General features: G+C 43.1%; 1 protein-coding gene across 1 annotated transcript in view; it reads left to right on the top strand.

Annotated features, from left to right (window-relative positions):
• The first annotated feature begins 1,465 nt into the window (after positions 1-1,465).
• CDCA7L (cell division cycle associated 7 like) overlaps positions 1,466-11,891 on the top strand; it is a 53,516-nt gene continuing 43,090 nt past the window's right edge. Inside the window, exon 1 of the mRNA XM_007111559.4 lies at positions 1,466-1,567. Coding sequence (XP_007111621.1) covers positions 1,544-1,567 — 24 coding nt within the window. The 5' untranslated portion in view covers positions 1,466-1,543. The remainder of the gene's footprint in view (positions 1,568-11,891) is intronic.

The following is an 11,891-nucleotide window of genomic DNA, read 5'->3' as shown; positions in this document are numbered from 1 at the left end:
TCCTTTTTGTGGCTAATATTCCCCTGTGTGTATATACACCACATCTTCTTAAGCCAGTCGTTTGTTGATGGGCACTTGAGTTGTCTCCATGTCTTGGCTATTGTGAATAGTGCTGCTGTGAACATGGGGGGCATGTATTTTTTGAATTATAGTTTTTTCCAGATATATGCCCAGGAGTGGGATTGCTGACACATGTGGTAACCCTATATTTAGTTTTTAAAGGAAACTTCATACTGTTCTCTGTAGTGGCTGCACCAATTTACATTCCCACCAACAGCGTAGGAGGGTCAAAAAATATAGTATTAATACGAAATATCTGTAGAGCCAACTATTGAGAGAAGTTTTATAGCAAACCTGCTACAATTTCAGGACAATTTATCTACCACCTCCCCCAACACTTATTTCAAGGATTCCAAAACCTCCACCCACTTAATTTTTCACTCTTCATACCTGAAAACTCTAAGTCGTCTTCCCTGACCTGCATCAAATTAAGTCCCCCTGTTCTACACCACCATAGTACCACTTACCTTTTCCCTCCTGGTATCTATCATAACTCCAAATTTACATTTATTTGCATACTATTACTGAACTTATTATCACCATTATTAACTAAAGGTATTATTTGAATTCATTGTTAATTAAATTAATCAAGTTAATTAATTATATTATTGTTACACTTATTTACGTCATTACTACATTTATATTATGTCGGTGGCTGGTTCCCAGACTGTAAGCTCCAACAGAGCAGGGGCCTGTTTTTTGTTCAAGCTTGTGTACACAGCGCCGTACACACAGTAGTAGGTGTTCAGCCAATATTTGTTTATCAGCCTCCCTGACCTCTAAAACTCTGTCTAGTGAGGCTGGAAGGCCTACGTGTACAGTGGTATAGAACAGACCGTTTAAAGTTCCGGGGGGGGTTGGTTGCCAGTTTTGCAAAGCGAACCCCGAAGCGAAATGTTTTGAGAGGCGTCGGAACCCCGCCCCTTTACAACTACAAAACAAGTTCTGAAGCAGCCCTAAAATGCTTTCCCTGATCAGAGACACCGATTGGTGCAGAGGCTCTGCGCTCCAGGGTACTACCTGGAACAAACCCTGCAAAGATTCGGCGGGCGCCGCAGCCGGGCGTGCCAGCGGGAGGATACGCCGGGACTGCCCCCTCTCATTTCTCCCGCGCAAAACGGGGCCGGACGGCTCCACTCCCTCCCTCCACTGCAGGGGGGAGCCCGGCGCCCCCAGATTGGCAGCCACCCCGGGCGGCTCCCAGCTGCAGCCCCTCTTGCACCGCCTGCAAAGCGAAGTTCACCGGTCGCGAAGTTTGAGTCCTGTAAGAGGAGCCTCGAGGGCTGGCGCCGCGGCGCCGAGTGGGCGGCGCGGGGCGCTCCCCCTGTCCCGGGCGCCGAGTGCGCCCCTCCCCCGGCCCGCCGGAGCTCCGGGCGGAGCGAGCGCGCTGAGCGGCCGCGGGCGACCTCCGTGCGCCGGGCCCGTGGCGAGCCAGGCTCCCGTGGCCGCGTGCTGGGAGGAGGCCGGAGCCCAGCGGGGAAGAATGGAGTTGGCGACTGGCTCGCAGGTGAGGATCTGGCCGCCCGCCGCAGCCCGGACGCACCCTCGGCCTGCCTTCCCTTTGCGCTTGGCCCTGCGCCCCGCCTTGGGCTGGAAACGTGGCCCTCGGCTGCCGCGTTGTGGATCGGGCGCGCCCAGTCCCGCCGACGCCGGAGCGGGCACGCCCCGCAGGTGTGTGCGGTGTTTACGGGTGTGCCACCTGGAGCGGAGAGGCCGGGTGCCGCCGCACGCGGGCGCTCGCCGCTGGCCCGGGTGGGGCCTCGGGGTAGTCCGCTGGGTCGCTGCGGCCGCAGGCCCGGGGAGCGGATGAACTCGAGGGCAGTGCAGGCGGGGAGGCCGCAGCGGCGCAGCGACTGCGTTTGCGGTGCTCGTGGGACTGGGGGAGGGGGGAAGCTTTTTCGGTGCGCGCCCCCCACTTTCTCCGGCATTGGCATGGAGATGAGTTTAAGTGTGATTTTCTAAAAAAACATAGTCGAGAATCGGGCCAATTCAGCTTGGATAATGGGGTTTAAAAAGCGTTGCTTTTGTATTTGTTCTAGAACTTTTGGAAATGTTTTTAAGGAACTTGTAACCGTTTGGGGGAACTGGTAGCGTCGTTAGACCAGGTTAAAAAACAAAAAGCCCCAAGCTCGCCAACCGTGTATACAGCACCACCGCAGGTACCCATTATGGTTTTAACTAGGTCTTAAAAATCTCATTAACAAGCTCCCAAATATTACAATGGGTGGTGGGATGTGGACTTAGCTTCAGTTTTCTTTTTTACCTTTTAAAAGCGCTTTTCTCTACTCTCTAGTAATGAATATACATAATTTATTCAGAGGTAAGCAATAAAAACTTTTTCAAACGAACTAAAAATAAACCTTTTAGAAAGGAAGCAGCTTGTAGGAGCCCGAGAGATGCTTTGTATGAGGGTTGGGTTTTTTCTTGCTTTTGTGAGCGCCTCTGACTCACTGCTTCCACCTTACCTTTGGCTGGTGTTTACCTCCTTTCTCCACCTGGGTGCTGGGCACCCGCAGGATTTGGGAGACGCGAAGCGACCGGGGCCCAGCTGCTGGGGTGGCCGGTGGTGCCTGAACCCGTGACGCTGTCACCTGCCTGGGTCTGGCGGCACATTAGAGACCAAGCCACTATTGGTCGCTTTGGCCATTTGGTGATTTCTGAAAGGCTTCCTGAAAGTGGACACTTGAGAAAAATCTATTGTGGATGTTTAAGAGAAAGAGTATTTTTTGAATTTCTCCAATGAAGTGAGGTATTAAAATCAAGGAAAACTAACTCAAGAAAGGATGGGACAGGCTTAGTTATTGTTTTTGTTTTTGCCACTGACCTTTACCATATAGTTAGTATCTTAGGCTTTTAGGAGGTTTGGGTTTCTCCAGGATTTGAACCCTTCTGGAAGGAGCTTGTGAATTTCATCAGCAAATGTATCTTGATGTATCATTCCTGGAACATGTTCTGGTGGTGCTGCATCACCCACTACTTATATAGACAGTTCCTGCTTAAGAATTTTAAAATGTCCCAGAATGTGTAGTTGGAGATGAACATTTTACTGTCAAATAATAAGGCTAACTTGGTAGCTCTAAAGTGTTAAGTAAACTATTTACCATGTGGCGGTAAGCCACAAATTATATCTGACCCATTATGCACCCATTAGGGCAAATTACTTTTGTAAGATGATCAGGTTCCCCCCCTTCCCCCGCCCTTGTCAAAAGACCTCCTAATTGACAGGGCAAATTAAGATGTGTGAGGATTTTTCCAGTGGAAATGTTCCTGTTCATCATAATTTAAGTGTGGGCATATTATAGCCTCTTTAATTTAAATGAGTGGAGAGTGATTCTACGGGGTGGGCAAGTGACTGCGAATAAGAGCACTTAATGAACACATAAGGCCCAGCAGGATGTTAAGTTCTTCTCTGTACCTAAGCCTTACGCATAAAGCAGTGTGATGAACGGCCTGAAGCGGGGCATGAGTGCACACTGAAGGAAGGCTCAGCCCATTGTGCAGTGGGTTTTAATCTAACGCCTACGGCAGATACAATTTCCATCCCTTGTAAGGTATAGAGCTGGAAGGGGCTTCAGCAAAGCAGCTTAGGCCCGATGTTATGAGTAAAGGGAACTAGGCAGGGAGGAAACAAGAAATTCGTTTAAACTCTGAACTCCTTTCTAGCCTCTGCTTTTCTGCGGCCTCAACAGTGTGTCGGATTTGATGTCCTCTGACAGTGATCACACCTCCCCTGGGCTCTAGTCCTTGTTGGGCTGACCACTGTGTCTTTGTGCTTTTGTATTGAATGGTAGGAATAATGGCCAGTAAAGAAGAGGGGATGGTCCCTTACTGAGAGCGCTCAGCAGTGAAGCTTGCAGGAGCTGGAGGATGGGACTGCCTCAGCTTCCTAGCAGAGAGGCTGGGAGGTCCTGAATGTCAGTGTGGTCCTTTTACTGTCTTCTACTGCTAGGGTGCAGGTTGGACCCTTAGAGAAGGAAATGATGCTAAATGTTCTCATGAATACGCATGGAACATGCTGTTCAGAGGAGAAAAGGCATTTTTCTGATAGTGACCTCACAGCCACAATGTGTACCCATCTGATCCTGTGCCTTAAAATGTGTGCCCAGAGCCCCAGAAACTGGTCACAGAGGGGGGTCATTTGTGACTTCTTAGAAGGCCAACACATTTGTCGTTTTGATGTACTGCTGACCTCCCATCCATAAAAGAGCTGAATTCTCAGTGATCAGGAGAAACCTCAGATAGCACAGCAATTCCGATCTGGTCAGGTACACAGGACAGAAAACCGTAAGATACTTATGTGACTTGGAACAGTACAGTAGTAAGTTAACAAAAAAGTTCAATAAAGCCATTCGAATAGAGTAGTCTAGGCGTCCTAGTTTTACATCGCCCTTGAGAGTTCTCTATTACTCTCTTCGAGCTACAGTTTAGACTTTTTACCTCCAAGATACAGTTTTGTTTTGTAAAGGACATAGCTTTATGCATCAAAGTGGAATTGATGCAGGCTACTTGGGGAGGGATCGAGATAAGAAAATATTTTGGGGACCATTTCCTTTTCCTTTTGAAAAGCAGCGGTTTGTGAATGTTTTTAAACAGGACCATTCAGAGGCACAGTAGGCATATCGCTGAAGTTAACATGCAGGATAGTTTTCTTCCATAGTGGTAAATGCCAGCACCCTGTGTATAGTGCATAAATAGGTTGCGGAGTCTCACAGTGAAAGGGACCAGAATTTTAGTTCAAGTAGTTGATGGCTTCCTGCCTGTTTTTCTTCATGATCATCAGTTTATGCCAGAAGGCCCCCTGACTGGGTTAGTCCATTTGTCAGATGTCCTTTTAGCACCTACTGTGTGCTAGATATTATGTCAGTTATGGTGGAAGAAACAAAGACAGAAAACACTGTTCGTTCCCCAGCCCCTCACCCTCAAAGGTCACCCTGGAACTCCTTGCCTCTTCTGCCTTTGCCAGAGCTCAGCTGGCTCCTGCCCTGAGCTATAGGGACCTAGGCGGCCTTGGGTTTTGGGGATGGGAGAAGACCTTAAGAGTCATCCTTCCCCAACCCCCAACCCGCCCTGCATCCTCCAAGGAAGGGAAACGATCAGTTCCTTTTAAAAGTCATGCTGTGCTAGGTACTTAACATTTAACAGATTTAATCCTCACTGTAGTTCCCTGAAGTAGGTTGTATTATCTGCATTTTAAAGATAAGCCTAATAGAGTGATTTGCTCAGGGCAGCCTGGCAAGGAAGGAGCTGAGCCAGAATTCTGTCTCCAGAGCTGGGGCTTGACTCTGGCTGCTAGAATCATCAGGTCTTGGCAGGTCACACAACTTTCGCTGAAATGTTGTGAGGCTAGAAATCTTTCCTCAACTTACGATGCCATTGAGATAAGCAAGGACACACCAAGTTTAACGTACTATTTAAATAGAAGAGGATGTCAGCGCTTCGGGGTTTTCTTCTGATACCTGTGCCCCTCCTTTTAAAGAGAAGGGCTGGGGTGTTAACAGCAGCTGGTCTGGTTCTTTTATAAGGAACTGGACAAGTTATGGTTTGAGTAGGATGATTCTTTGGATGCTGTTTTAAAAGTCAGCTTGGGAATATGAATAAGATCCACAAAGTTTTTACATAGGAATGACTTTTAGATGAATTTTGTATTGTGCAAGTAATACGCTGTTCATAGAAGCTGAAAAGGAAACGAAAATTGAACTATTGTTCTATGTCTCTACTCCCTGGGCATCATTTTCTAGACATTTTCCATTCATTGTTTGCCTGTGTCCAAGTCACCTTTTTTGGTTAACTTTTATAGTATGATTGCTGTTTGAATTCTGCTTTCTTTAGCACCGTCAGTACTATTTTTCTGAGTAGCTTGCGGGTCTTTATGGTTTTCATTTTCAATGATTGTGTAATGTTTCATTCAGGTGTGTATTTTATGTTGAAAAGTTTTAAATTATTAACAAATAAATTTAAGAAACTTTGCAATGAATGTCTTGGGGTGGTACATAACCAACCGTATGCCCTGTGTTGAAGTCAACGCTGTTTTTAATTGCTGTTTCCCTGTCATGTACTTACTATCTGTAGAGTGTCTGTGATTTTCAGTAGATGGGAACCTCTCACATATTTTTTTCCTAAGGCATTTCCCCATTCGTTTTGCTGTATTAGCTGAGAGAAGGCACTTTTTGCCCAGGTTAGAATCAGGGCTCATAACTAACCTGAAATAATGACTAAGTTTTCGTCCTGAACTTAGAGCCTCTAAGTTAAGCTTTCTTTGGTCTTGCTTATTTTAACTATAAATCATCTTCTAGATGGCATTCCCGAAAATGTGTGTTCATTGAAGTTTGGATGTCCAAAGGTCAGACAGTAGGTTCACTCATTATAAAGTGGTTACTGAGAGCTAAAAAAAAAAGAAACTATTCTTGATGTGGGTGCTGGTTATAATGGGTAGGTGCAGTTTGTAAAACTTCACCAAGCTCTGCACTTAAGATCTAGGCATGTTCTGGTTGCATGTTGCACTTAAAACGTTAACAAAGTAGCATATCGAATACCAAAGTAGGAAGTACGAGGTCTGAGGACTGTGCTTCTGGACAACCCAGGCTACCAGGTGTGTGGTGACACCTCCCCAGGTGTCTTGTGTCCTGCCAGTTGAACCCATATCCCCAGGGCTGGACGTGGTCCAGGGGTCCCTCCCCACAAACCCCCTTTCCCGTTCCCCCAAACCCTCCATAGCAGCAGCACTGCTGTGTGGGCAGCCCCCCATATTTAAGCTCTACTACTGGAGGATCCTATGGACCTGACCAGTGCCTTGCATTTGTGAGTGAGCTCTGGCCTTTGAGTCTTTTGGCACAAGGCCTGGCCCTCCCTCAGCTGCCTGCTGGTAGAACTCCTCCTCTGTTAGGAGGGCCCAGGATTTACCCCAGGGTGATGGTTGATCACCCCAAATCACGTAGCAGGCCAAAGTGATAATTATCCCTGTATGTGAAGGGCCTGGCATATCATAGCTGTTAAATGTTTGTTGAATTTTTTAAGAGGGATGGTTTAGGGTTGTCAATGTATAGTGAATGCAGGCATGAGTTATGACAAGCTGGAGCAGGGCTTCTGGCAATTTTCTCTTGGACTAACTAATGGTGGAGGCCAGTTCGTACCTGTTCCAGAGGGCTGGAGGTGTGCAGTCCCACCCTGCCTGTGCAGGAGATTTCCTCATTAATCTCCAGTTTTGTCTTTAAAAGTCATGCCTATTCTGTGATACATTTTTATTTGTTTTAATACAAAAATGCTATTTTAAACTATTCTTGTGAGGAAAAAATTCCCCTCCCCCGTCCCACCTGTGGTTCTGAGAGCCCTCGGACTCTCACTGAGCTCCCCAGCTTAAGGAATGGAACTGCCAAGTATAGAATTTAGCAATCAAACCTTTAATAAATACTGAAAGAGGAAAGATGTCCCCTTGCCCTGTCCCCCACCCCACACTGTCTTTTCCCTTAAAGCTCCATGACTCTGAGGGTGTTTAAGACGGGGGGAAACTTTCACTGATACTGAATTCCCTAAGAATATTTTTTAATGCAAAATGGCTAGTGCCCTTTTTTTGTTCTCCATTAGCATTGGTTTAAAATGGAAAGTTAAGAAAAATAAACGTACATTTAACTATCATCTTTTTTTAATTTTTATTTTTTATTGAAATATAGTTGTTTTAAAGTGTTGTGTTTCTGATGCACAGCAAAAGTGATTCAGTTATACATACATATATTCTTTTTCATATCTTTTTCCACTATGGTTTATTATAGGATATTGAATATAGTTCCCTGTGATGAACAGTAGGACCTTGTTGTTTATCTGTTTCATATACATTTTATTATATATTCATATAATGTTTGCAAATCCCAAACTCTTAATTTATCCTTCCCCCACCACCCCTTTTCCCCTTTGGTAACCATAAGTTTGTTTTCTATGTCTGTGAGTCTGTTTCTGTTTTGTCAATAAGTTTATGTCATATTTTAAATTCCACGTAAAAATGATATGGTATTTGTGTTTTTCTGACTTGCTTCACTTAGTATGATAATCTGTAGGTCCATCCATGTTGCTGCAAATGGCATTATTTCATTCTTTTTTATGGCTGAGCAATATTCCATTGTATACATGTACCATACTTTATCTGTTCATCTGTTGATGGACGTTTAGGTTGTTTCTATGTTTTGGTTATTGTAAATAGTGCTGCTATGAACATGGAGATGCATGTATCTTTTTGAATTATAGTTTTGTCCAGATATATGCCCAGGAGTGGGATTGCTGGATCATATGGTAATTCTATTCTTAGTTTTCTGAGGAACTTCCATACTGTTCTCCATAGTGGCTGCACCAGTTTACATTCCTGCCTGCCAACAGTGTAGGAGGGTTCCCTTTTCTCCACACCCTCTCCAGCATTTGTTATTTGCAGACTTTTTAAGATGGCCATTCTGATCAGTGTGAGGTGATAACCTCACTGTAGTTTTGATTTGCATTTCTCTAATAGTTACCAATGTTGAGCATGTTTTCATGTGCCTGTTGGCCATCTGCATGGCTTCTTTGGTTAAATGTCTATTTAGGTCTTCTTCCCATTTTTTGGTTGGGTTGTTTGTTTTTTTGATATTGAGCTATATGATCCGTTAGTATATTTTGGAAATTAGACCCTTGTTGGTCACATCATTTGCAAATATTTTTCTCCCATTGTGTAGGCTGTCTTTTCGTTTTCTTCGTGGTTTCTTATAAGCTGTGCAAAAGCTTATAAGATTATTTAGGTCCCATTTGTTTAATTAATTAATTTATTTTTTTAACGTCTTTATTGGAGTATAATTCTTTACAATGGTGTGTTAGTTTCTGCTTTATAACATAGTGAATCAGATGTACATATACGTATATCCCCATATCTCCTCCCTCTTGCATCTCCCTCCCACCCTCCCTATCCCACCCCTCTAGGTGGTCACGAAGCACCGAGCTGATCTCCCTGTGCTGTGCAGCTGATTCCCGCTAGCTATCTATTTTACATTTGGTAGTGTATATGTATGTTAATGCCACTCTCTCACTTTGTACTAGCTTACCCTTCCCCACCCCGTGTCCTCAAGTCCATTCTCTACGTCTGTGTCTTTATTCCTGTCCTGCCCCTAGTTTCTTCAGGACCACTTTTTTTTTTTAAGATTCCATATATATGTGTTAATGTACTGTATTTGTTTTTCTCTTTCTGACTCACTTCACTCTGTATGACAGATTCTAGGTCCATCCACCTCACTACAAATAACTCAGTTTCGTTTCTTTTTATGGCTGAGTGATATTCCATTGTATATATGTGCCACATCTTCTTTATCCAGTCATCTGTCAGTGGACACTTAAGTTGCTTCCATGTCCTGGCTTTTGTACATAGAGCTGTAATGCAAATTGTGGTACATGTCTCTTTTTGAATTATGGTTTTCTCAGGGTATATCCCAGTAGTGGGATTGCTGGGTTGTATGGTAGTTCTATTTTTAGTTTTTTAAGGAACCTCCATACTTTCTCCATAGTGGCTGTATCAGTTTACATTCCCACCAGCAGTGCAACAGGGTTCCCTTTTTTCCACACCCTCTCCAGCATTTATTATTTGTAGATTTTTTGATGATGGCCATTCTGACCAGTGTGAGGTGATACCTCATTGTAGTTTTGATTTTTTTTTTTTTTTTTTTTTATTTCCATTTCTCTAGGAGGTGGGTCCAAAAGGATCTTGCTGTGGTTTATGTCATGAAGTGTTCTGCCTATGTTTTCCTCTTAAGAGTTTTATAGTGTCGGACCTTACATTTAGGTCTTTAGTCCGTTTTGAATTTATTTTTGTGTATGGTATTAGGGAGTGTTCTAATTTCATTCTTTTCCATGTAGCTGTCCAGTTTTCCCAGCACCACTTATTGAAGAAGCTGTCTTTTCTCCGTTTTATATTCTTGCCTCCTTTATCAAAGATAGGGTGACCATATGAGCGTGGGTTTATCTCTGGGCTTTCTATCCTGTTCCACTGATCTACATTTCTGTTTTTGTGCCAGTACCATACTATCTTGATTACTGTAGCATTGTAGTGTAGTCTAAAGTCAGGGAGCCTGGTATCTCCAGCTCTGTTTTTCTTTCTCAAGATTGTTTTGGCTATTTGGGTTTTTTGTGTTTCCATACAAATTGTGAAATTTCTTGTTCTAGTTCTGTGAAAAATGCCATTGGTAGTTTGATAGGGATTGCATTGAATCTGTAGGTAGCTTTCTGTAGTATAGTCATTTTCACAACATGGACTCTTCTAATCAAAGAACATGGTATAGCTTTCCATCTGTTTGTATCATCTTTAATTTCTTTCATCAGTGTTTTATGGTTTTCTGCATACAGGTCTTTTGCCTCCTTAGGTAGGTTTATTCCTAGGTATTTTATTCTTTTGTCACAATGGTAAATGGAAGTGTTTCCTTAATCTCTTTTTCAGATTTTTCATCATTAGTGTATAGGAATGCAAGAGATTTGTGTGCGTTAATTTTGTATTCTGCTACTTTAGCAAATTCATTGATTAGCTCCAGTAGTTGTCTGGTAGCATCTTTAGGATTCTCTATGTATAGTATCATGTCATCTGCAAACAGTGACAGTTTTACTTCTTCTTTTCCGATTTGGATTCCTTTTATTTCTTTTTTCTCTCTGATTGCTGTGGCTAAAAATTCTAAAACTGTGTTGAATAATAGTGGTGAGAATGGGCAACCTTGTCTTGTTCCTGATCTTAGTGGAAATGATTTCAGTGTTTCACCATTGCGAACGATGTTGGCTGTGGGTTTGTCATATACGGCCTTTATTATGTTGAGGTAAGTTCCCTCTTTGCCTACTTTCCGGAACGTTTTTATCATAAATGGGTGTTGAATTTTATTAATTTTCTCTGCATCTATTGAGATCATCATCTGGTTTTTCTCTTTCAGTTTGTTATTATGGTTTATCACATTGATTGATTTGCATATATTGAAGAATCCTTGCATTCCTGGGATAAACCCCTGTTGATCATGGTGTATGATCCTTTTAATGTGCTGCTGGATTCTGTTTGCTAGTATTTTGTTGAGGACTTTTGCATCTATGTTCATCAGTGTTATTGGCCTGTAGTTTTCTTTTTTTGTGACATCTTTGTCTGGTTTTGGTATCAGGGTGATGGTGGCCTCATAGAATGAGTTTGGGAGTGTTCCTCCCTCTGCTATATTTTGGAAGACTTTGAGAAGGTTTCTTCTTTATCCAGTCATCTGTCAGTGGACACTTAAGTTGCTTCCATGTCCTGGCTTTTGTACATAGAGCTGTAATGCAAATTGTGGTACATGTCTCTTTTTGAATTATGGTTTTCTCAGGGTATATCCCAGTAGTGGGATTGCTGGGTTGTATGGTAGTTCTATTTTTAGTTTTTTAAGGAACCTCCATACTTTCTCCATAGTGGCTGTATCAGTTTACATTCCCACCAGCAGTGCAACAGGGTTCCCTTTTTTCCACACCCTCTCCAGCATTTATTATTTGTAGATTTTTTGATGATGGCCATTCTGACCAGTGTGAGGTGATACCTCATTGTAGTTTTGATTTGCATTTCTCTAATGATCAGTTATGTTGAGTATCCTTTCATGTGTTTGTTGGCAGTCTGTATATCTTTTTTGGAGAAATGTCTATTGAGGTCTTCTGCTCATTTTTGGATTAGGTTGTTTTTTTCATATTGAGCTGCATGAGCTGCTTGTAAATTTTAGAGATTAATCCTTTGTTTGCATATTTTTCTCCCATTCTGAGTGTTGTCTTTTGGTCTTGTTTATGGTTTCCTTTGCTGTGCAAAAGCTCTTAAGTTTCATTAGGTCCCATTTGTTTTT

Source organism: Physeter macrocephalus, chromosome 5, assembly GCF_002837175.3.
Source record: "Physeter macrocephalus isolate SW-GA chromosome 5, ASM283717v5, whole genome shotgun sequence".
Classification (NCBI taxonomy): Eukaryota; Metazoa; Chordata; class Mammalia; order Artiodactyla; family Physeteridae; genus Physeter; species Physeter macrocephalus.
The sequence above is the reverse complement of the archived record's forward strand: the minus strand, read 5'-3'. Positions and strand labels throughout refer to the sequence as shown.